The sequence below is a fragment of the Rhinatrema bivittatum genome, chromosome 18, assembly GCF_901001135.1.
Source record: "Rhinatrema bivittatum chromosome 18, aRhiBiv1.1, whole genome shotgun sequence".
NCBI classification, from domain to species: domain Eukaryota; kingdom Metazoa; phylum Chordata; class Amphibia; order Gymnophiona; family Rhinatrematidae; genus Rhinatrema; species Rhinatrema bivittatum.
This window is the reverse complement of record NC_042632.1, coordinates 34,978,056-35,004,671: the sequence shown is the minus strand read 5'-3', so window position 1 is coordinate 35,004,671 and position 26,616 is coordinate 34,978,056. Positions and strand designations below refer to the sequence as shown.

The 26,616-nt window shown below is 42.4% G+C and overlaps 1 protein-coding gene across 3 annotated transcripts in view; it reads right to left on the bottom strand.

Moving 5' to 3' along the window:
* HMGXB3 (HMG-box containing 3) overlaps positions 1 to 26,616 on the bottom strand; it is an 81,198-nt gene that overhangs the window by 4,744 nt on the left and 49,838 nt on the right. For all 3 annotated transcript variants that reach the window (XM_029583465.1, XM_029583463.1, XM_029583464.1), the window contains 7 exons: positions 26,297 to 26,598; positions 21,794 to 21,921; positions 14,414 to 14,545; positions 10,242 to 10,426; positions 4,790 to 5,009; positions 2,250 to 2,383; positions 1,072 to 1,188 (listed from right to left, as the gene is read on the bottom strand). In XM_029583465.1, the coding sequence (XP_029439325.1) occupies positions 1,072 to 1,188; positions 2,250 to 2,383; positions 4,790 to 5,009; positions 10,242 to 10,426; positions 14,414 to 14,545; positions 21,794 to 21,921; positions 26,297 to 26,598 (1,218 nt within the window). The remainder of the gene's footprint in view (positions 1 to 1,071; positions 1,189 to 2,249; positions 2,384 to 4,789; positions 5,010 to 10,241; positions 10,427 to 14,413; positions 14,546 to 21,793; positions 21,922 to 26,296; positions 26,599 to 26,616) is intronic.

Sequence of the window (26,616 nt, the reverse complement as noted above, 5' to 3'; positions counted from 1 at the left end):
TCAAGCCGCGTTCAAAAATTCTTCCAGCTTCTCTTTTTCTTTCGTTACTTTTTTTTTTTTTTTTTTAACCACAGGCAATCCCCAGTACAGAGATGCATGTCCACCATCTGCTGGAGATGCAGAAATACTGGCGGGCTGATGTCGGAGCGGGGCTATATGTCCATGATGTCCTATTTTACTCCGTTTCCATCTGCTGGTAGAGGTTCATGACCCACTTGTGTGGATTGACCTGCCTGAGTGCAGAGGAAGCATAAACTCTTTTGGCAAAACTTAGCATACCAAATAACAGGTGCCCATAGGACTTATGTCCATATTTACTAACAACTGCAATGTTACAAAATTACACCACTTAAATAAAACTTAAGGTGCCTATCAGAGATTTTTTAAATTTGTTCTCTCATCAGACAGGGATTGCTGAAATGTAATTAAACTTTTCTCATACCACAAAGAGTGGACAATTTGCTCAGAGGACCATGCATGCTAAGAGGTTACTCCAATTTTTTTTTTTTGACTATGGGAAAAATGATTAGTACATTATTATTACATTATTAGTATTTATCTTTTTTACATTATAAACTGATATGATGGTGGTATCCGAATACCGGTATAGAAAATATTTTTAAATAAATAAATACATCTGACAAAAAGCATTAAATAATGGAGTATGGAAAGTTTTGTAACCATATTTTTCAAAAGTACCATGAAACTCTTAATACTTTGGTGCCTGTAACTGAATTAGAATTCAGATCTCAAGGAGAAAGGCTGCTACGGTATACTAACCCATAGTCCATCATCCTCCAGAAAATCCAGTGCCACTGTTGCTCTAGGTGACATATGGCAGGTGTACAGAAACCAAGCTGTGAACCCATTCAACATGATAAGCATCTCTCTCTTTGTACTTATCCAATCCTCTCTAGACTGTGGTCAACTCCGAGCAAGGTTCCCCAAATCAAAGCACTCAACTTTCTATTGACGCTTAGAAAGGAAATGCATGTCACTGAGATAAATCAGGGATCTTATTACTGTGCCATATATAACTGTAGAAAGTATGTGTGTGATAGCTATCTATACCTGGTGTGGGCACACTTTGTAGATTTTTCCTCCCGTAAGATGAGTAGGTGGCTGCTTGGACCCAGTTCCATTCTGTACAAACTCATAAAGGGCTAGAAGGGAGTAACACAGCTCATCCTGCAAGTGGGGTGGTATTGGGAGGGGAGGGGGGAAGGGAAGGGAAGAAGAGAAGGAAGGTGAGAGAAAAAATGCAAAGGACAGAAAAATTAAAAACATACAGAGATCCAGATTCAAAGGCTTTATTTTGGGTAACTTTTCGAGTTTCCTGGACAAAAGCTGAGATTTGAATACTTACTCCCTCTAATTGGCTGAAAAGTTGTTACCTGCACAAAACTTACTTGGATAAAAAAAAAAAAAGGTGGTGTTGGGGATGTTTAAAGTGCAAAACTTAACTTTAGTCAGCTAAAGTTAGTTATGTAAGTCTGGTTGAAAAAAATTGCCGTCCTAAAATTAACCAAGGAATCTTTCCTGGGAATATTCAATAAAACATGTATGTATGTTCCGCTGAATATCCAGGTAAAATTACCCGGGTAGCTTTCAAGTCACAGCCTGGTAAAAAAAAAAAAAAATCATATTCTAAGAATACAAAGTATGGCGATAACAGTTCAAAGAATGCATCTCTGAATCTAGTGTTCATTGCATCTGCCTTAGTTCTCTGATGGAGTCACTGAAGACAGCAGGTAAGCAGAGTCAGAGGGGGCTGAAGATAAAGCTGAAAGAGCACAGACAGTAGCCAAAGTCAGAGCAGGGGTGCTTGCTGCAATAGCACAGACAGAAGGGAACGCAGGCTGCAGAGAGACTGCAATAGCGCAGACAGAAGCCAGGATCCAAAGGGACCAAAGGAGATATTGTAGCAGAAATAATCCAAGAATTCCAGGCTGAAGATCCGGATTTACAGCGAGCTATCATCTGCTGTGACGTACAATACTTTATTCCTTGTGCTAGAGAGATGCCCAAATCCATTTCTCAAGGGCCACAAGCTAATCAGATTTTCAAGGCTTCAGCAATGAATATGCATGAGATATATTTGCATAAAACGGGAGGCAGTGCATGCATGTTAATGAATCTCGTATATGGCTCAATATGAAAACCCTGAAAACCAGACTTGGTTTATGGCACTCAAAGACTGGATTTGGGGACCTCGGAGGGAAAAGACTACCTTTCCTGGCAGAGTTTACCTTTGTGTCTGCTGCACACCAGTGAATGCCGCACAGTGTCAGTAAATGTTGCAGCTCTTCCTTACTGCACAAGTTGATATCTTCCAGCTTGAACAGACCTTCCTGGAGTAGCCTCACCAGGGCACTACCATTCCCTAAAACAAAGTTAGTTACACCATGAAATCCTCATCATAGACAGCTACAAGTGTTTCACTGTAACAAGGATACCAAGCCAAGTAAAGATATCTATGCATAGATCGGTGGTGTGAACTCTGCCTCTTTTCATTGTGAGATTATGAGTTCAAAGTGTATCTTAGGGGTAAGAGTACAGAGCTGTAACGCCTACAGATAAAGCCTACCTGTAATGGGGGTTCTCCATAGACAGCAGGATAAAATCAGACACACTAGTGGGTGATGTCATCCAACAGTGCAGAAACGGACCCAGCTCTCTCAGGAGTGCATCACACCAGTTTATTTCAAAACGTATGAGCCAGCTCCCTGGGATGGGGGACAGATGTGTGTCTGATTTACCCTGCTAGCTACGAAGAATCCCGATTACAGGTAAGTAACTTGCTTTCTCTGTTGACAAGCAAGATGAAATCAGCCACATTTGTGGAATTCCCAATCCATGGATTGTCTCCTTGTTGTTACGATTTATGCTACTGTGAGACACTCTGGAGTTTATATGGTTATAGGGGGAAGTGACTCTTAACCGAACAGATTTTTAGGGGCCGCCTGTCCAAAAGTCATGACCCCTCACAAAATCTTGTCCAGATGTGAAAGTATGAATGGATGACCATGATGCCGCTCTTTCTGCAATTAGGATCTTGCAGAGATATGCCACTACCGTCGCCCTGGATCTCAATTGATGTGCTTCACTGATTCACAGAGTTGCATATCTGCTAGGTTATAGCAGTATGAAACGCAGTCCACCAGCCAGTTAGATAATGCCCTTTTACTTATTGCAACTCCGGGTATGTTGGAGTAGAATAGCTCAGTGGTTGTGTCCTATTTAAGACCACCATGACCTTGGTGAAAGTGTGCGGCGCCGTGGATAGACCGAATGGAGTGCTCAAAACTGGAAATGTTGGCCCAGTATCTCCAACCAAAGGTATCGCTGATGGTCGTAGTGAATCGGAATGTGCAAGTAGGCCTCCGTCAGGTCGAGCAATGCCAGGAATTCCCCTGAGCGAACCGCCGCTATTACGGCCCTCAAGGTTTCCATTCGAAAATGGGGAACCTTGAGAGCTCGGTTGACACGCTTGAGGTCCAAGATTGGACGGAAGGAGCCCTCCTTTTTGGGGACCACGAAGTAGATGAAATATTGCCCGGATCCTTGTTCCTCCACCGGAACTGGAATTATGGCACCCAGTTCCAGCAGTCTGCTTAGGGTCTGGTCGACCGCAGGTTTCTTCCGACTTCCGCAGGGGGAGCTTAGGTGAAGGTCCGGGAGATCTCGAACAAATTCTAACGCGTAGCCTTTTTCTATTACCTCTAGGACCCACTGGTCCGTTGTTATCTTGGCCCATTCCTCGAGAAACAGGGACAGTTGTCCACCTAAGTTTAGACCGGAGGAATGGGCCGGCCATATTTCACTATGAGGAGAACTTTGCGGCCGAGTGTTGTAGGCTATTATCCCAGAAAGGTCGCCGTCCACAAAAGGAATGAGACCAGGATTGGGATCTGGAAGCATTGCCTCTCGGAAAGGAACCCCGTGCTCTGGTTTTATACCTACGTTGACCTCTGAAGCGAGAGCGAGAGGGAAAGAACACCCTAGACTGTTTCGGACTGTCCTCCAGCAGCTTGTGAACTTTATTCTCCCCCAGAGATTTAATAAGCTGCTCTAGGTCCTCCCCAAAAAGCAAATGACTCTTGAAGGGGAGAGCGCCTAACTGTGCCTTAGAAGAAGAATCCATAGACCAATTTCTCAGCCAGAGGAGACGCCTGGCCAAGACCACGGAGACCATGGCTCTGGCTTGCACCCAGAGGAGATCGTAGAGGGCATCAGCCCCATACGCAATTGTGCCTTCCAGCCGGGTGAAGTGTGTGACATGTCCTGTTATCACCATGTTTCCTAATAGCACCATCAGTGAATGAGCTCTTTATTGTTTGCGCTTTTTGACTTAGGAAGAATGCCCTTCCCACTTGGATGTCTGTTAGGGCTGTTATAAAATGAATAGCCTGGGCTGGGGTTATATTGGATTTATGAAAGTTTGTGATGCAGCCCACTGACTGCAAAATGTTTCACCATCTGTACCAACTGTAGGGTTTTCTCGGGAGTTGCACTCTTTGTTAGCCAGTCATTCAGGTATAAAAAAAAATATCACCCATTTCCGGAGATGCACAGCTAACAGTGCCAGGCATGTCTGCAGCACAAAAGAACAATTTTAAAGATGCAACTCAGAAAAATTCACCCATAGTTCAAGTAGGCCACTTGCCAATGGCCCTAAAGTGCTACTCTAACTTTCGAGGGTTGTTCCCTCAAGATATACAGCATTATCTCTGTTTTGCTCCCAGCCCCATAAACCTAAGGAATGAATTACCAAGACCTTCAGAATTACCTGACGCTGGTTCTGCATGGGGGTTCTTGTCTCTCTCTGTGTTGACAACAGCCGCTCCCCTCATCAGTGGGGCAAAGAAGGGAGCAATGATGGAGGCATCAAACTTTGTGATGGGGATGCTGGACGGAAAAGCAGCCTGCTCTATCACTTCTGACTCCATGGTGGACCAGAAATCCTCCATATTCACCTCACTGGATGCCAGAAATTCCGGCCAGGTAAACTATAAGGGAGAGAGAGAGAGGATCTCATTTTTACTAATAAAAACGGGAAAGAAAGAACAGCAAAAGTATTCAACCTTAATATATACTAATTAGGTGGCTCTTTTTTTCCTTTTCTGCCTATCTATTGCCTACAAACTTTAACGTAAGTTTTAGTTTTACATTTGTTTTCACTTCCTAGTGAGTTTAGTACCATTGAAAATCCTCCATATACTGACTATTCAGGTGTAGCACAGAGAACAGAGGTATATACACTCTTTACACTATCAATGTAACCCAGTCCTTATTTAGAGGAATCATCACTAGAGATCACTGAAATCTCAGGACTTTAACTTTGTAGGCTGTGCTACCTTTCACCATTTGCAATTTGAATTTAAGGTCTCTCTGAAGCTGAACTGAGGGCACTAGCCATTCTGCATCCTGTTTTCCATGTTTATGTATTTTTACAGTCTTTTGAAATGTCTGTCATTCTATTGAGAGAGATGGGGAGCTGATACAAATTCTGAATATTCAAAAAAGACATCTTTCTTGACTTTTCAAGAGGTATCTGTAGTATCCAGTTAAGTGACTAAGTCTCCCTGGCTGTATGCCAAATAATAAAGCAAGAGTTTTCCAGCAAACTGAAACAATTGTCCAGCTCAACTGCTGGGAGCATCCTTCTTCTGCTTAGCAGCAAAAGCAGTCTCTGACATCATCTCAACCTCCACTGAACCGAATGTTCTAGATCAGTGGTTTTCAAACCTGGGGTTGCAACCCAGTACTGAGTTGCAGCCTTGTTCCCAATGGAAGCCGGATGTACACTGCCTGTACTCTTAATCATGCTCAGAATACAGGTACCACAGCATTCAAACTTCCTGAAAGCCACGTGGTACCTGTACACTCGGCACTGCTCTTGTGATAGAAACATAGAAACATATGTTTCTATGTTTCTATCTATGTTATGAGGGCCAAGAAGACCAGCATTGCATGGCTCAGTTGCTTTAAGACATGCGGAGCAGAAGTATCAGAGAAAGTGAGAAATAGCAGCTGGTGGGGCAGAAATGGGGTGGGAGGAATGCATAAGGTGGTAAAAATGAGCAAAGGGGGCTGGAAGATGTGAGAAAGAGCTGGGGAGAAAGGAGGTGATGAAAGTAAGCAGTGGATACTGTGGGGGTGAACGTGAGTAACGGAGGTTGGGGAAAATTTGAAAATCACTGGACTGGACAAGCTGATATCAATGCTCTCTACTCGGCACAATTTGAATCCATCCAGCAGCTCAGGAGCAGGTGTTTTTTGCTGGTTTTACCAGAAAACTTTTTTTAACTAACTAACATCTCAGCTTTTTCAGTGGGTTGGAAGTTATTGCTGTCTCCTGAAAGGCCATGCAAACTGTCCTTCTAGCAAGGTGGAAAGCTTCTGGATTTCTTCACATTTCAATAAAGTAATGTGGTTGCCGTACAAGAAACAAAACATTACAAAGTGATACATTTTTACTGAGCTAATATACCGGGTGTTGCATAACCTTTGCCTCTCCCCTCAGCGCCCCATTAGGTTATCATGCTAATATAATTTTTGTACCATTTTGTAGGCCATTCAATTTGGAATTTAACAGTACCTTACACATTACTTAAATGTATTATTTACAGCATCAGATTGACCATATTAAATGTTTTGCATTTCATGAGGAGTGTGTTGCTGGAGCAACCTTTATTACGAAAAAGTGGATTGCCGAAAAATTAGGTCGAACTGAAAGCTGGGTTCAGAGGGCATTGGGCAAGACTGCCAATGAGCATTTTACAGAATTTGGCAAGTCAACCGCTAAAATTGTCTCAAGAAAGCCAAAACAATTATTGAAAATTCCAGCAACAAGCAGAAGAAAAGCTGTTACCAGGTGGTATGAACGATTTTGGATGAGAGGAGGAAATAAGAGGAACAGCTTATATTTATCGAATCAGGGCTGGTATCCAGGCATTTCATGTTATTTTGAAACCATTGGAAATTGAAATACATATCCAAGACGGGCTCTGGCTGACGAATTGTTACGAAATTGGGATGAAGAGGATTTTCTTCATTTAGTGCCTTCTGATGAATTTTTCATTTGGTCAATTCGAAAAACAAAATTTTCAAAATGATCAAGTTTGGTCAAAAACTTTGAATGAAATTAACAATGAGGAACAATATCACCAAATTGTCAGAAACCCTGCTTGCATTGATCTTGTCACGTTCTCAGAGAAGAAAATATTGTGGGTAATCAAAGAACGTGGGGAACCTTGGGATGGTGCCTATTTTCAGAATATGATTTTAGCCAAAAATTTTCTCCCATTTTTTGGAGTGATCCGGAAAACATTCTGGTAGTAGGTGAAGCTATTTTTGTCCTTGATAAAGCACCATGCTTGTGAACCAATGCCTTGCAAGAGCTGCTTAAAGAAAATGGCATTGATTTTTGGGGTAACGATGTTTAGCCAGAGAACTCTCAGATCCCTGGGCAAGACTCTCTCTATTTGGCTTTCTGCCTTGAAAGGACTGTCTCCAGGATTGTTGCCTCCTAACTCCTTGTCTCTGGGCTCCCGTTGGGAGCCTACTCTCACAAAACCTTCTATTCGACTGGAAACAAGAACGCCCCCCCCCAAAAGAACCCTTGCTTCCTTTTGGCTTATCCTCTAGCAACTATGCCCACGATGCTTTTCGAGCTCTTCCAAGTACTCTCCAAATAGAAGCTTTCCTTTGAAAAGCAATGCTCCTAAGCATGACTTCAACCAAACATCCGCCGACCAGTTTCTTAACCAAAGGAGGTACCTGGCTGAGACTGCTGACATCATAATACTTGAAGAAGTTCTGATGAGATCATACAAGGCATCCACGACATAAGCCCACTGCCAAAAGCTTGCGTATCTTCAGGCAACGGATGCAATTTTGCCATTGCTTGGCCTACCTTCAGGCCTGTCTCTGGAGTATCCCACTCCCTGACCACCAACTTCTTCACAGATTTGTGAAAAGGGAAGACTTTCACTGGACCCCTTAGGCCATCCATGATTGAGTCCACCCCTTCATGATCACACTCTTCCTGGGAAACCTTGATCTCTAACTCTTCAAGAACATGGGGAATCAAGGGCCACAGGTCATCCTTATGGAAGATACACACTAGTTTAGTATCATCCCCTTCAGTGACAGGGACCCAGTCTTCATCCGGACTACCAGGACTGTGAGCCCGCCTACGAATCTGATCCCTGGAACTCCTAGGTGTTACCAGGATGCGGTCCAAAGGATCCCCGAGCCTGATCTGACTGCTTCGCAGCTGCTTTCCTTGCCAAGTATGCCTCATGCATAAGCAACACAAATTTGGAGGAAAACACTGTGGGTCCTCAGACTCATCGCTGAAGAGGTCCCACTCTTCATCTGAATCAAGCTCCCTCCTGTTTGCGGAGCTCTGCACTGCTGAAGACAATGGGGGAGGAAGATCCCCTGACCCCTTGAAAGGTAGAGAAGCCCCTTCATTTGAAGAAAACATGGCCGCTATTCCTGCGCCCGGCGGAAGGTATTTGCGGCCTTCAAAGGTGCTCCCACACCTGTCTTCTGCTTGCCCTGTCACTTCAATGCAGCCTCTGCCTGCCTCAATCTTACTTCATTTCATATATATATTTGGCATTGCTTATATTTATATTTATTGATACGTTAAACAGTTAAACTGCTTTATATAAAATATTATATTTCTTTATTTATTGCCAGTTAAACAATTATTACTTTATTTAGCACTATGTTAAATTGTCAACCAGTTAAATTGTCAACCAGTTATACTTTTTCATATGTTCCTCGGTTCCATGTAAAGCTCCGCCCTCTGTTGAGCAGTTCTTCTTTTTATGTAAACCGGATTGATTTGTAGTCCCTACAAGAACTTCGGTATATAAAAATAAATAAATAAATTAATAAATAAATAAATAAATCTGCCTTCTCAACCAGAGAAGCATCGGGAGCAGAGCCCATTGTGCGAGAGTAATGCATGCGCATCGCCGCATGAGCGGCAGGAACTGCTGCATGCCATCAGCCGGACAAGAAGAAGCCATGTAATGCCAGACAAGTAGGCGTGACCGCATGGCTGACTAGCCCTGCCGCCCGAAAACTCCTGCGCCAACAAAACAAAACGTAGCCAGTACCACCCGCAATCTTCCCGGCTGCTGTAACATTTCCTCTCTGCCTGTCGCTTGCTTTCGCTTTCCTTTACCCATTTTTTTTTTTTTTTAATAACTTTTTTTTTTTTAATTTTAAACAGAGAAGAGCAGAATGGGGGAAAAAAAAGGAGGGTACTTCCCTGTGCGGTAGAAGAGCTGCAGGATGCCAAGGGTTCTCCTGGGAGGGAGGGAACTGGCACCACCAGATATCCACCCCTGGCGGCGAAAGGACCAAGCCAAGCAAGGGTCCCCAAGCCCCCTGCTCATCCACCTCAGTAAAAGGAGGTATAGCCCCACCAGGGCCTAGCAACTGCCTGGGAGGAATCCTACAAAACCATTTTTTTTTGGAAGACTGCAGGATTTGCACCTCTACCATCTGCTGGAGACAGAGAAATACTGAGGGACTGCAGGTGGCCCACCAGGTTATGTGGCAGTATCAGTGAAACTTTCTCTGTCTCCATCTGCTGGAAGGGAGGCAAAACCCAGGAGTCTGGACTGATCCCACGTATGAACAGGAAGGAGAGTTTAATTTTGAATGAAAGTGGTCAGGGACATTATTATTATTATGCAACACCCAGCAGGTGGCACCCCGGGTTATATGGGTGGTGCCTTTCAGTTTTATCTCTGACTCCATCTGCTGGAAGGGAGGCATAACCCAGCAGTCTGGACTGATCCTGGTACGTACAGGGAATGAGCAAGTATTTATTTATTTATTTATTTTATTTAACTGTTTTTTTATACCGACCTTCATAGTAAATTACCATATCGGATCGGTTTACAATTTAACAAAAGGGAAAAAATTAGAGTAACAGATTCACGTAAACGAAAGATAACAATAAGTAGGAATAAGTCAAAGTTACAATCAACAGGGGGAGAGAACTTGGAAGCTTGCAACAAGCTGGAAAGAAGATAGGCCGGTAAAAGAAATTTTACCATAGAGTGTACAAGTTAAAAACTTAAGGACGGTGCTTTAACCTGAATGTCTCACAGGATGATATTACCTGACTGTCTCAGAGGATGATGTTACCTGACTATGCAATTGAATTACAAATTTCATTTATTTGCATGAATCACGCTGATAAATTATACCTCCACGTTTTTTAAGGCCAGAACATTATCTGCGTTCCTCTGGGCTATTTCCACCTTGGGCGCAATACCACAGATTCCACAGATCATGTCGTTGTAGTCTCGGATGGTGAGGCACTCGAAGGCCCAGTACCCGCTGCAGAGGAGATCCTGCAGCAGCAGCCGCTCCTCCGAACTCAGCGGCTTTTCTGGAACAGAGAAAGCAAGGAGAGAAGATAAAACGGGGCCAAGCAGCAGAGGTTTCCCTGTGTAAGAGGGAACACAGAGCTGCAATATGTAAAGAAAAGAGAAAGAAAAGGTCAGGTCATGACAAAAATGAAAGAACAACTGAGTGAGTTAGAAAAGGGCAAGGATTTTTTTTAGTATTGCACACTGCACACCTCAACGCAACCCGCAAACGAGCCATAACAATAGCGGGACCCACCCTATGGAACACCCTCCCCACCTGTCTCAGAAATGAACCATCACTGCAAACCTTCAAAAAACACCTAAAAACATGGCTGTTTTTAAAAGCCTTCCCACCCGACCCTTAACCTGCCCGAACGCAACACACCTCATCCCATACTCAGTCTTCTCACCCCCCCTGAATCCCTCACTCCACTACTTCCTCCCACCCCACCTTCCCCCCTCCCTTCCCTCATCCCCCCCACCTCTATTCCTAAATTACCTTACCAACAAGTCCCTAATCCTAAATTTATTTTATCAACAACACATTCATGTACATATGTTATTTTCTATAACCTTTTGTTATATCCTATAACCTTTTGTTCCATGTACCACTGTTATAATATGTTATAATTGTTGTTTTGTTTTGTTTTGGTTACCATGTTATAATGTAAAATAGGGCGGACTACGCCCTATTCTCTTGGTTATCTGGAAACCGATGTGATATCTCGATTGAATGTCGGTATATAAAAGAAATAAATAATAATAATAATAATAAGGATTACTTCAGCTATCAACAAATACACTTCAATATTTTTTTATTGTTAATATTTCCAGAGAAAACAATTACGGTAAGTCGAATCATATAACCAATTCTAAAACTTTCCAGTGATCTGGACAAAACATTCTCATTAATCATTGTATCAAACACAGCCCAAACCCATCCACATAAAAATCTTAATAAGCATTTCTTCTCTCTCCCTCGGGAGCCCATTTAAGATAAATGTGGAATAAATAGTAATTACCTGCATACTTTGGACCCTTTTCACTAAGTATTTATCCCCACAGACACACAACAGGAGAAAACCTTTAATAAATAGGCCCCTTTGTTATAATTCATATTGTGTTTTTTGATGTAGACATCCATACAGTAAAGTAGATCTTCTGATTTCTCTAGCTCAATTATTTTTAATGCATTGTGTGTTGCTGATTTGTTCTCTTATTACCACAAGCCTAAAATGTTCATCTGCCCCGGAGCCCACCATTTTCTATCCTGGTACCTCAGAAAACTTTCACTTTAATTGCTTGTATTTGCCAACCAATGTAACACAATTTATCTATATGTTTAAAAAAAAAACCTATTCTGCTCATATATAGTAAAACCTGTTCAAGGCTGACTGCAAGGATAAAGCGTACATAATCGGTCATAAAACAGAGGGCCAAAATAAACACCATAAAATAATCACACCACAAAATAAAACAGCACGCCATGGGGACATGGGACACAGACCATGCGTATTTTTCACCAGCGGGCTTTGCAGCAAGTTTTAGAGTCACAGCATGAGCACACTTTGGTTTTGAAACTTGCTTTTTTTTTTTTTGAGGATAGGATTTTGCTGAAAAAGTACACATAAAGACTGGAAAAGCTCATTTTTATGCATGCTTTTTCCTTCCTGATCTGAACCACAGGCCCTTGGGAGTGTTTAACTGCACTGGGGGGAGTAATTTGTAGATAGCTGATTAGCGCAGGCAAAAGGCTTTTCACCCATGTAAATCGCCTTGAAAATTGACCTCAGTATTCACAGTGCTCTCTTCTCAATTATGGACAGGTCACCCAAGCAGACTGGATGGGTCTGTCATGTATTCCGTGTGCTACTGAAATATATCTCTGAAAACACAGCTATCAGCAAAGGGATTGATATTGATATAAAGATATTTGATATATTCACCTTTTACTATTTCTTTGATGTTTTCTTTCTCCCTATTATGACTGCTACAAGACAGAAATGTGATTGCAGACTACCCTCTACATGGTCTGCCTAGTTACCAAAAGAATACTAACAGCTCTTAGGGCATGGTTTACTAAGCTTTTCTCGCATAGACACAGAACGGGAGAAAAGCTTTGGAGAGTCTGCTCTTACACTAACCTGTTTGATATAAACCAAATTGAGACAGTCCAGCTACTAAAATGGTCAACAGTCTTCATATTAAAATCATGTGGAGACAGACAAAGAGAGAGTTGCTTACCTGTAACAGGTGTTCTCAGAGGACGGCAGGATGTCACACATGAGTGACATCATCAGATGAAGCCCCAATGCGGAAAACATGTCAAATTTTCTAGAACTTTAACTAGGCACCTTGAGCATGCCCAGCATGCCCTATACCACGCGAGGTCCCTCTTCAGTCTCGTAACATAGAATTCATATTAAAATTAAAAAAAAAAATAGGCGAAACCCAACTCCGCAGGGTGGCAGATGGGTTTCATGAGGACTAACATCCTGCTGACCTCGGAGAACACCTGTTTCAGGTAAGCAACTCTGTTTTCTCCAAGGACAAGCAGGATGGTAGTCCTCACACCTGGGGGAATCCCTAGCTACAGGCTGCTCCCCAACAAAAGAGGGGACCAACAGACACCCAACAGGCACAACACCACCGGTGGTGTTGGTAACAGAGGGAGAGACAGCCTGAACTTAAACAATGGGCCCTAGATGGGAGAGAGGGATTCTACACCTCAAACAGGTTCCAAAGGACAGATTGGCCAAACCTACTGTCACGTCTGCCATCCCTATCCAGACAGTAATAAGATGTAAATGTGTGGAGAGAACCATGTCACAGCCTTGCAGATCTCCTTCATGGGAACTGCTCACAAGTGGACCACCGATGCTGCCATGGCTCTGACAGAATAAGCCTTGACATGACCTCAAGATGCAGTCCCGCCTGGGCATATCAGAAGGAGATGCAATCTGCTACCTAACTGGGACCACTACGGGGAGGCACCAAGAGGGACCTGGTGGTGGAACGATACTGAAAACCGAAAAACCGCAATGAAACACCATGAGAAAAAAAGTTTTCCTCTAGTCCATAAACAGCCAAAGTGAGCTCAAACTATGAGGCTTACAGTTTCGTGGAAAAGAAGAGACTGAAGAGGGATGCCATATGGATGCATGGTTTAGGGCGTGCTCGGTGTGTGTGCCTAGTCAAAGTTCTAGAAACTTTGACATAAACTTTCCGCATCGGGGCTCCATCTGATGATGTCACCCATGTGTGAGGACTACCATCCTGCTTGTGCTCGGAGAACTAAAGATGCATGCCATGAAGGAAAGGGGAGATATGATAAATAGCCCCAAGGGATAAATGCGTAGGAGATTGCCCTGTTTCAACAGAAAGAGGGTTTTAGAACAAGGAGTCATGGGATGAGGATGAAAGAAGCAATCTAAGGAAATATTTCTTTAAAGAAAGGATCCTCCCAGTGTAGAGACAAGGACAGTATTAGAATTCAAAAGAGCATGGGACAAGCACAGAGGATCTTTGAGGGAGTGGAAGGGACAAAGCGGAGCAGGATATGTGGATGGGCTCCATGGTTTTTATCAACCATCATGTACTGTGTTTCAAATTAGGAACATAAAAAATACTGTATTTACATACAGAATGTCATATTTCCCCATTAGCTGCCGGGGCCCATCACAAAACAACAGACATGGCCACTACGTTTGTACACTGTAGCCCCAACTCCTGCCCCATCCCTACTTCTGGCTGTTGTGCAGCATATAGCTCCCTGGCGTTGCTCTCTACTATACTGTACAACTCCACTGCTGCTTGCCTTATCACTAAACTTTCTTGCCATGTCTTGTTCGTCACACTCTCTATATGGCCTCCAGGACTCACTATGCACTAAATATTGGCTGCACATGCAGTGTTCAAGGCTGGGACACGGACAAATTTGAACCGCACAATCTTCCTTTTATATATAGGACAGGATGCAGTTATTACTAACCCAAGAAATGTATTACCTGCCTGCTCCTGTACAGATTCCAAGACACTGCTGACAGACACTTTAGGGTCTTCTCCCATCTTAATATGGTTTCGGATTGCGAAAAGCAGGTCCAGGCTCACCAACAGTTTGTTTCCCACGTTAAAAAGACCTGCAACCCAGATTAATAATTTGTTTATACAGTACTGATAATATATGGGGTGCTGTACATTGTAAAGATAATACGTGTTCTCCATGGACAGCAGGACAAATCAGCCAAACAAGTGGTTGACATTACCTGATGGCACCAAGATAGAAAAGTTCTCTTGGTCTTTCTGAGCATGCTTGGAGGTTTCCCCATGCAGCTGCTACTACACAAGTCTTCTCAGTCTTTATAGCAAGCTAACCTTCCACAGGAGAGGAGGGTGGGATTGTGAGGCTGATTTGTCCTGTTGTCTATGGAGAATGCCTGTTACAGGTAAGTACTGTAATTGCTTTCTCCATGGAGAAGTAGGACAATAATCAGCCACACAAGTGGGAATGCCCAAGCTGAGGGCTGCAAATAAGTATTCATTATATTTTATATTAACAGTGGAACATACAACCCCTGTTTTATTACAATCTAGCAGGAGAGCTGAAGGAATAGGTTAAATAAGCTGTTAAATCCTGCTTGGCCAAAACTACTACCTTGATAGGAAGCATTTTCTAGGTAGCAATGAGCAGTGAAGATATGGACAAAAGATCAGGTGGAAGCTTTGCACATTTCGTCTATGGAAGAAGAGTGAAGATGGGCTAAAGATGCTACCATAGTTCTAAAGTTGACGTGCTTTTATTTTACTTTGATGCTGCTGCCCTGACTGAGTGTAACAGTAAGAAATACAATTAGAAATCCATGTGGATAGAGTTCATTTTGTAACTGAAAGCCCTTGCTTGACTGGGTTGAAAAAGATGAACAGTTGATATGATTTCCTGTAGGCCTCTGTTCTTTCCAAACAGAACAATAAAGTTCTCTTGCAGTCCAAGATATGAAAAGCCTGGTCACCTTTATTAGAATTTGATCTCGGGAAAAGTTTTGGTAGTATAATGGACTGATTCAAGTGGCTGAGTATTCAAAACATAATGTTTATCATCTGGGATACTGATATGCAGATAGGGGACAAAAACGACTGCTTTCTCAGCAAAGTCCAAAAGTAAAGCATATTCAAGCAATATTTTTTTGAATCAAGAAGGCTGCTCACCCAGTAAAACTTTTGCTAGCAATAATTTTGTTATGGGTGACAGTTGCTTGGTTTTGAATGTAAATATTGCTACTCTTAACATAAGGCTTGGGGGGTAACCGGCATGGAGTGGCAGTTACTACCTTTAGCAGAAACATGGGGGTAACCTGCACGGAGCAACAGTTACTTCCATAAGAAACTTGCTGGGCAGACTGGATGGACCATTTGGTCTTTTTCTGCAGTCATTACAATGTTACTTTTAACTTGTTTAATCTGTGTGCAGAGGTTACAGCTATCAAAAATAAAACTTTGTAAGAGAGAAGTTTTAGTTCTGTTATGGCCGGAGGCTCAAAATATGATTTCATTTAGATCCCATGGAGGATCTCTAATTGTAGAATGACGACAATTTAGGTCTCCCATGAATCTGGCAATAATAGGTTGCTGAAAAAGTTCTTTGGCTACCTGTTGGTCCAACGACAATTTATGTGATTTAGCCAGCAACTTGTCAGCTATCTGATTTTGGTTTCCAAGTACATAGACAGCTATCAGATCTATGGTTTTTATAAACTGCTTATCAACCCACTGTCTAGACTGATCTGGGTACGTATAGGGAACTATGGTTTTTATAAACTGCTCATTTCTATATCTTGCAGGCCTCTTGACATAGCTTGAAAAATCCTGTTCCTGCTTCTTTGTTAATGTAGTACATATTAGGTGCTACAACCCAAGAAAGAGATCTAGGTGACATAGTGGATAACACATTGAAATCGTCGGTTCAGTGTGCTGCGGCAGTCAAAAAAGCAAACAGAATGTTGGGAATTATTAGAAAGGGAATGGTGAATAAAACGGAAAATGTCATAATGCCTCTGTATCGCTGCATGGTGAGACCGCACCTTGAATACTGTGTACAATTCTGGTCGCCGCATCTCAAAAAAGATATAATTGCGATGGAGAAGGTACAGAGAAGGGCTACCAAAATGATAAGGGGAATGGAACAACTCCCCTATGAGGAAAGACTAAAGAGGTTAGGACTTTTCAGCTTGGAGAAGAGACGACTGAGGGGGGATATGATAGAGGTGTTTAAAATCATGAGAGGTTTAGAACGGGTAGACGTGAATCGGTTATTTACTCTTTCAGATAGTAGAAAGACTAGGGGGCACTCCATGAAGTTAGCATGGGGCACATTTAAAACTAATCTGAGAAAGTTCTTTTTTACTCAACACACAATTAAACTCTGAAATTTGTTGCCAGAGGATGTGGTTAGAGCAGTTAGTATAGCTGAGTTTAAAAAAGGATTGGATAAGTTCTTGGAGGAGAAGTCCATTTACTGCTATTAAGTTCACTTAGAGAATAGCCACTGCCATTAACAATGGTAACATGGAATAGACTTCGTTTTTGGGTACTTGCCAGGTTCTTATGGCCTGGATTGGCCACTGTTGGAAACAGGATGCTGGGCTTGATGGACCCTTGGTCTGACCCAGTATGGCTTTTTCTTATGTTCTTACATTACTAGGCCTGAATTATGATCACCTTCCTTTTTAGGGAGGGATTGAATAATTTTAAAGCTCTGACAATTGCTCTCAGTTCCAACCAGTTAATGTGGAGCAGTCTTTCCTGTGGAGCAGTTTCTTGTGAATGAAGGTCATTTAAATGGGCTCTCCATCCTTGATTGGAAGCATCTGTAGTTATTGTTATTTGAAATTGAAGTTGGTGAAAGAATTTGAAAGATTCACCCACCATTTTAGAGAATACATGAGGGAGCTGGAGATATAGATTTTATGTGATGACAGTTGAAGGTACTGGTTCCACTGGAATTTCAAATGCAACTGAGCTCGTCTCATGTGGAGACGTGTAAATGGTTTAACATGAACTATTGCTGACATAGAACCTAGAATTTCATAAAGATGTGGATCAAAATGTTCCTTTGCTTGGACAGAGTTGGAATTTTCATTAGATCTTGTATTCTCTGTTGAGGGAGCAATGCCTTGCCCTGTATTCAGGCAAGCCCCTATGAAAGCTACTACATGTGTCAGGATTCATCATCAATTTCCTGAAATCCAATATGCATCTATGAACTGAAGAATTCTATTAGAGAGAAAGTGGATACAATGACTTCCTCAAAGGCATTGCTAGATATGAGCCAATTGATGATGAATCCTGACACATGTAGTAGCTTTCATAGGGGCTTGCCTGAATACAGGGCAAGGCATTGCTCCCTCAACAGAGAATACAAGATCTAATGAAAATTCCAACTCTGTCCAAGCAAAGGAACATTTTGATCCACATCTTTATGAAATTCTAGGTCCTATGTCAGCAATAGTTCATGTTAAACCATTTACACGTCTCCACATGAGACGAGCTCAGTTGCATTTGAAGTTCCAGTGGAACCAGTACCTTCAACTGTCATCACATAAAATCTATATCTCCAGCTCCCTCATGTATTCTCTAAAATGGTGGGTGAATCTTTCAAATTCTTTCACCAACTTCAATTTCAAATAACAATAACTACAGATGCTTCCAATCAAGGATGGAGAGCCCATTTAAATGACCTTCATTCACAAGAAACTGCTCCTTTAGTAGGGATTCCAATGGGGCTCTACATTAGAGCCCCATTGGAATCCCTACTAAAGGAGTATGGCCTAGGGATGTGCATTCTTTACATCTGTTTTGGCGAGTATGCGTGTACTTTACCGACTTTCTAGTACTCGTGGGAAATGGAAAGTATGCGTGTATTTTTAATAAGATACATGCATACTATAAGTTTTCCCACGTGTACTACAAAGTCAGAGAGGTATGTGTGTACCCACTGAAACAGATGTAATGAATGTACATCCCTTGTATGACCTAGTAGTTAAGTCAGGGCGGTGTAGAGTAGCCCCACTAGAGGCCACTGTACTGGTTTATTCCTGTTTGCACGAAAGCAAGTGATCGCTAATTTCCGTGTGGATTTTAGTTTGGATTTCAAGAGAGAAGGAGTCTTTCCTTTCAGTTTTTCCAGAGTAAATGCCCAAGGCCTTGGCTTAGCAGTCTTGGAAGGTGGAAAGAGTACTTTTCTGCTCACATCCAGTGGTTGATGAGACGTCTCTTGTGAGTTTTGCAGTTAAAGTATTCTTAAGTGGATTTTTGTTCCGGAGGAAATTTTGTCCACTCTTCCTGCCCACTCAGAGAGAAAATAAGGGATGTTTCTTGGTCAATCTGATATCACTTAATCTAAAGTCATTCCCTTGCCCATGCACCAAATGTGAAGGAAGGAGGAGAAAGGTTACTCATTCAATATCCACCCGAGGGAGAGGAAGTAAGGGGAGAAAAGAAGTGGTATCCATAACAGTGTTTAACCACAACAGACACCATTCCGATATACAGAGGAGAATCAAGAAGGTACCTAACTGGTAAAGCAGAGAAATACTGCTTTCTGTAATGTTGAGGTTGATTTTTTGTAATTGCAGATGGTTGCGCTTCTGATAGGGTAAGAAGAATAGAGCAGTTATCTTTAATGAAATCTACTGTTTCTTTCATCTCTAAAGAGATTATCTCCTGTGCATGGAGCATCAGCTAATTTTTTGTGATCATCCTTATGAAGGCCTGAAGCTGAAAGCCATGCTAGCCTTCTAGCTCCTATGGCTATGTAGAAGTCCTGGAGGAAATACTGTATGTATCCTAAGCTGATCAAATCAGATGCTTTCCACATTCCACTGTTTCCTGTAATACTGGTGTAAAATGAGCCATAGCATCTGTAGGAAGCTGTTGGTTCATGTCCTAAAGCTTTTGCAATGAATTAAATCTATATTTGACCATGTACAGTGGCCTATGTTGGGGATAAAAATCTTTGTAAAAAATGTGGTTGACTGTATCAGATGACAAACAGGGGTTAAATATTTGGTTGACTGCATCATATAACAAACATTTCTAGAAAGAACTTTATGTTAATTATTCAATTTGGATAAGAGTAATAATACCATTAGATTGCTTATAATTGCTTTCATATGATTTTAAATTGAGTGTACATGCATGGGTGTGATGTATGATCGATATATGGTTGAGAGTTGTTTTTACTGTATCATTATCTAATATTTCCATAGGGTTAGAAAGTATTTTGGGGGTACATTTTCAGGGTTTATTTGTATATTGTAATCAAATGCATAAACTGGTTCCTTAAACTTTATTTTTGAGTTTATAATAAAAGATTGTTTTAATTTTATTATTGTTTCCTTTTCCTATATTTAGTATGGAAAAACCTTTTGCCATATTGTCTAGTAATTTCTAATAGGATTTGCTTTTTTTTTTCAGAGCCGATTCAACCACTGCCGATTCATGTGGGAGTTGCACTTTTTGATGGCCAGGAAATGGTTGTACCTTGAACTTAAGGTATAGCTTTCTTGCTACAGGTAGTGACGATAATGCTATTTGCTACATTCTTATCTGGAGTCCCTACAATACTCTATGCACTGATACTGCCAGCATCTACTTAGGAACTTGGTTCTCCAAATAAATCTTCCCTAGGCTCTGTCTCTTCCTGCAAAGTAAATGGGACGCGTTTTCCCATTTTCTGCAGAAAAGCTGGATAAGACATGTGCTCTGATGGAGATGTACTTCTGGGAGGTAGCGATGAGGGGGTCTGAAGAAAGGCCAGTCAATTTGTCAGAATGGTATGAGAAAGAATCTTCCGATGAATGCAACTCTTGACAGTCCGAAAGTATTTGGTGGCCTATCTTTGGAATATTAACTTGGAGACTTGAAATGTGGGTCAAGGTACAGGATATCATGTTTGGCTTGATATGGCAGAATGATAAAATTAAGTTTCAGAATTTGGGCCCCAAAGATTCCAAAATAGGAGCTTCCAACTGAGATGGAGGAGGAGGAGAATCAGAGATGATGGTGAAACAGTGTTTTACAAAGTCAAGTCACATCTTTCTAACAAAGGGATGGCCCACTGCTGGAGGAAGAGGGATCCCTGTGGAAGAGCTACCGGATTCTAAAACTAGAACTGGCATACATTTCATTGATTCTGAGGGACTAAGATTTTTCATTGATTGGCGCTGACATCTGAGTCTTAGCACCAACAAGTCAATGGCGACAACAAGAACAAGGGTTTTTTGCTTGTTGATGGCACTGGAAAGGCCTTAGTGCCTGAGTCATTGGCATGGACCAGGCCTGTCTCGATACCTACTTTCCTTTGGCACAGAGAGGCACAGTTTCTCTCTGTCTAACAGAGGAAGAATAATGTTTGAGCAAAGACGTCTGCAAGTCATGATGCTTAGCATGAAGGGACTCGGACCTTTTCACTTCAAGCACTGGTCCTCAGCTGGTTGCTTCTTCGCTGTCGTAGAAGTTTGAGGAGAACTTAAATGTTCTTTAAGTGTCAAACTTCTGAATTTTAAAGCCCTGAGTAATATTTGGGCACAGGCAGTACAATTAGGGACATCATGTTTTGGCCTCAAACAACATAGGTAGCAGTCATGAAGTGACATTTTGTAGATACATTTTGAGCACCTCTTGAAGTCTGATTTTTTTGTCCATCATTGCAATGAGGATTGATGCTAAGTCAAACTCAAATTTTTTTGGGAGATTTCTAGAACAAAAATGAAACGGGAACAAAAATTTAACAAAGAAAATAATAAAACAATATCGTCAAGTGGCTTAGAGGAGAGAGATCAATAACTTATCCCTTCACCAGAAGGAAGTAAAGCCTGACTGCATGGAAACCCCCACACATACTCAGAAAGTATTTCTAAGCTCTGCAAGAGCACCATTAGATTACATCACCCACTTGTGTGGCTAATTACTGTCCTGCTTGTGCAGAGAAAACAGTGTTTTACTCACAGAAATAGCCTTTTGAAAAATTGCCTGCCTGATATGCAGGTAAATTTTCATGCATATGTCACATCCATGCATAAGTTTAACCGGACTGAGCAAAGATGTTCCAGGGAGGGGGAAAGTGAGTGGAGGGGCAGAGTGGCTTGTACTTATGTGCATATTTTTGCATTTTCAAATGTATGTGTGTAAAGTTTCCAAAAAGGTCTGCATGCAGTTTAGCAGGTGTAATTGTGTGTGTTGTTTCAGTGGTATAATTTTTAAAGGGAAAACACTTTGAAAACCGGTGCAACATGATGCATGTATTTGCTGTCTGATTTATATGGGCTGTTACAAAATTACCCCCTTAATTGAGAAGTCCTATGGCTTTCTGTACAAGTTATTTTCCTTACCTGTGTAGATATCAGTAAAGCTGTGCAGGGCGAGACACTGGCGATTCAGGCACACCTTCATTTGAGCTGTGACCATCTGCAAGCGGCTCGCTGTCAGGAGCCAGCAATCCTGTGGACTTGCAAGTGAACTGAAAAAAAAGAACTGTATTATCATCTGCTTGCATCTGTATAACTTGCTTTCAGTAATCCAAGCTCCTGCAGTGCCATGTTTCCCAAACATATAACACGGTCCAAGTCTTTAAAAAGGGCAAAAGTCAACACTGAATAGGCACACATGAAGGGAACAGGTCATTCCAAGAAACTTGCTTTTTTTGAGTACTTTGTTGATTCTTTTATTGCCATAAAGTATTTGATTTTTCACTGGAATAAACACTGTTTTTTTTTTACATTGCTCTTGAACTCCTTGTCACTTCTTTAGCAAAGTGAAAGAAAAAAATCTTAAATCATAATTAAATAACCAAGAAAAAATATTTAAGATTGATAAAAGTCGGCATCAAACATAAGTTTCAGTGACAATGAAAACTGAAAACATAAAAAGCTGTCATCATATGCCAGTTCTTAATTCCAAAACAACTTATTTTAGTGTTGCCAGCACTAAAATAAGATGCATCATTGACAGTACATATGTTCTGTGTTTACTTTTCAGTTATATTTTGCTTATGCGACTTTTGAATTATGTATGTTTTTAAATGCACACTGACCCAAACTTTTTTTTTTTAGAGGGATGGGTAAAGAATATTTTAAATAAATAAATTTATCAAAAAAGTGTTAAGTGTTCAAAAAGTGATAAATAAACTTAATTTGAACTATACCATCTTAAACCAAAGTGTCAGTCAATAAACATTCATAATTGTAATATGTCTAAAAACGTTTATATCAGATGAAATCTGTTGCAACAATGGGTTCTTACACCAGTGCTTTGTTGGTGCTTCATGGGATCTGTTCAAAACGGAACTGACATACAGGTCTCATGAAGTGGCGTGTCGAGACTCATTGCAACAAATTTCATCTGAGACAAACATTTTTGGACACTTTGGTTTAAGAAGATGGTATTGTTTGCATGGGAGATGGTGGTTGACATATATAAAGTTGTTTGGGATTTAAGAACTAGCATATGTAGACAGGTGTTTAAGTTTTCAGCGTTCACTGTCACTGAAGCTTGTTTGATGCCATCCTTTATCAACTTAAATTATTTTTCTTGGTCATTTAAAGGAAAATTGGTTCTTACTTGCACAATTTTGTTCCTGTAGTACCACAGATCATTCCAGACTCCTAGGTTTTGCTTCCCTTCCAGCAGATGGAGACAGAGAAAGTTTTGCTGACACTGCCACATAACATAGTCTGCCACCTGCAGTCCCCTCAGTATTCACCTGTACCCAAGCCAAGATATTAACGAGCATAACTATAAGAAAACATGATCACGTCCCACTGAACGAGTAGTAGGAAGTGGAACCTTATAATGGGAACAAACCTTTCCAACCTTAACAACGTGAGAAAACTAACACAACCTGTGCCATTTTTCAGACCAATTACCATAATAGAGCGAGTGGACTCTCCAATTCTTCCCAAATCGACTGGGCGGGACTCTAGACTGATCTGTGGTACAAAAGGAACGAAAATTAGCAGGTAAGAACCAATTTTCCTTTCCCTGTACGTACTCAGGTCAGTCCAGACTCCTGGGTTGTACCCAAGCTTCCCTAACTAGGGTGGGACCGTGAGAATCCTGCTCGAAGTACACCAAAGCCCATGTCCTCCAGAACCTGGATATCTAAATGATAATGCATAGCAAAAGTGTGCAATGGCTTCCAAGAAGCTGCTCTACAAATCTCTTGTGGTGATACTTGCTGACATTTGGCCCAAGATGCCACCTGAGATCAGAGTAGAGTGAGCCTTTAAAACCTCATGGATAGAACAGCCCTGACAAATGTACACCGAACCTATTGCTTCTTTCAACCACCACGCTATGGTGGACTCTGAAGCTTTATGTCCCTTTTTTTGCACCACCTCATAGCACAAAAAGATGATCTGATAGCCAAAAGCTATTATTGACTTTGAGATACTGCAACAAGGCTCACTTTACATCCAAGAGCCGCAACTCTATCGCGTGAGGTGCTGCTGCATCCAGGTTTGGGAAGGCCATACGTTCTACCGATTGACTCAAGTGAAATGACAAGAACACCTTCGGAAGAAAGGAAGGAACTGTAGGCAAAGAGACATCGGAATCTGTAATTCTCAAAAAAAAGGATCCCTACATGACAGAGCCTGAAGTTCCAAAATCCTTCTAGAGAAACAAATTGTCACCAAAAAAAACAACCTTCAAATTGAGATCTTTCATAGTTGCCTTCTAAGCGGAGCCACACACATCCCCTTGAGCACCAAGTTAATGCTCCAGGGGGGACACAACTTCTACACCGGAGGTCGCAAATGCTTCTCCCCCTGGAGAAAATGCACCACATCTGGTTGTGCAGCTAGGGCTGCTCCCTGCACCCTGCCTCTAAGACAGCCCAACACCGTCACCTAAACTCTGAGGGAATTAAAAGCCAAACCCTTCATTAACCCTCATTGTAAGAAGGTGAAAATGTGCGCCACATACGCCTGAGTAAGATCAAACCCCTCCTCTGCGCACCAAGTCTCAAAAACTCTCCAGTCCCTCACATAGGCTAAGGATGTTGAAGTCTTCCTAGCTTGCAGCAGAGTGGAAAAAACATCCTTGGGATACCCTTTCCACCTTAAACGTTTCCTCTCAAAAGCCAAGCTGAGCTTGCTTTTGAGAGCTTGCTGCCTGCTCTGAAAATATGGGACCTCGGTGCAGCTGCTTCGGAAGATGGGCGAGAAACAGTGGCCCCTCCACCACTAGATTGACCAAGTCCACAAACCATGGTCGCCAAGGCCACTCTGGCACCATTAGAATCACCTTTCCCGGATGAATCTCTATTCGCCTCAACACTTTGCCCAACAGCAGCCATGGCGGAAAAAAGTACAGGAGAACACCTTATGGCTATGGAAGCACTATGGCATCGACCCCCTCTGCTCTGTGTTCCCTTCTGCAACTGAAGAAGCGTGGAGCCTTGGCATTTCGATGAGTTGCTATCGGTCCATGTGGGGCATGCCCCATATGCAACAGATAAGCCACATTGCTTCCTCCAACAACTCTCACTCCCCGGGATCTAGCTGTTGACGGCTGAGAAAATACGCTTGCACATTGTCTATCCCGGTTATTTGAGAAGCCACCAATAATTCCAGATGTTGTTTTGTCCAGCAAATTAACTCCTGGGCCTCTTGAGCCACCGCTCAACTCTTGGTACCACCCTGTCAGTTGATGTAAGCCACCATCGTCGCACTGTCTGACAAAATCCTTACTGGCTGGTGTGGACTTAGCAGCTAAGTCCACACCAGCTGAAAACCAGCTACTGGACCAAGGCACTCATCAGAAGGACCAAGGAAATCACCTCAGGAATTCTCAACTGTGGGAGGGACCATTTGGTATCACCACAGGAGAGTGGGGCAAATTTATTTTCTTAATTCTCCTTTCTCAAAATGAAGCAAACCCCAGTGGGGAGATGCACATCCACCATCTCCTGAAGACGGAGAATCCTGGAGACGGAGAATACTGGCAGACTGATGTCACTGCTGGGGTATGTATACTGTGTCGTCAGTTTGCTCCGTCTCCAGGATTCTCCGTCTTCAGGAGATGGTGGATGTGCATCTCCCCACTGGGGATTGCTTCATTTTGGTAGAAGTGCATAACCCACTTGTTCTGGATTCATCTCTGCTGGAGACAGAGAAATAATGAAGGATCGCATGTGGCAAACCAGGCTAAGAGGAGGTGCCTTTCAAGTTTTATCTCTGTCTCCATCTGCTGGAAGGGAGGCATAACCCAGTGGTCTGGACTGTTCCAGGTACGTACAGGTTAAAGGTGGTTTGGGGTTTATTGGTGACTGAGTGTGTACCTAGCAGGCCACAGATCAGGCCCAGATTTAGCCAAATCTAATAGGTGCTGGAGTATTGCCACTGCTGCATACCTCTGTCCAGGTCTGCTTCTGAATCTCTTACCCTCAGTGGAGCTGTTCCAATCCTGTGGCAACAAATTCAGCAATGGGCCCTTCAGCCGGCTGCTGCACGCTCAGGACCCTGCCTCTCACTCAGGTTTGCATATAACAGGCAGCCTGTGCGGGAATAGGGGGCAGGGACTTGAGCGTAGAGCAGCCGGCTGAAGGCCCCAACCTGAACTTCATCTTTAAGTTGCTGCCGCCACCACAGGATTGGAACAGCTCCACTGTAGGTAAGCAGTTGGGAATGGACATTCCCCACCCCCGCATCTTACACACAAAAAGTTGCATTCTGGTATTCACACTTATGGTTCTGTAAATGCAACACAGGACTACATAAACACCAGAGTGTATTAGGATGGCCCTTGATCTGTGCCAGTGTGCCCAAAGCCTCGTGCCCCCATTCCGTTATAATAAAAGTGTGTGGAAACTTGGTACCTAAATGGGTCCTTACTTTTCCATTCCCTTGAAAAGGGGGCTGCTACAGAGAAGGCAATGCATGGCCGGCGACTCATAGTAGTTTGACCAAGAGGTCTGCTCAATGGTAACAGTCTCCTCGCTCACATTGGACAAAATAAGCCTCGAGCTGTTCAGGTCGTGGATCAACGCGAAGACCTCGGCCAGCTCTGACTCATTCTCTGGGATCTGCACCGTCTTACGCAGCAGCTGCAGAGTGGACTGGCGCTGAGTCTCCTTTTCGGACTGGCTCAGGGGGCTGGTGGGATTCAGCAGCTCAGGAGAAGTGGCGAGAGAATCCTGGAAGAACCACACAGA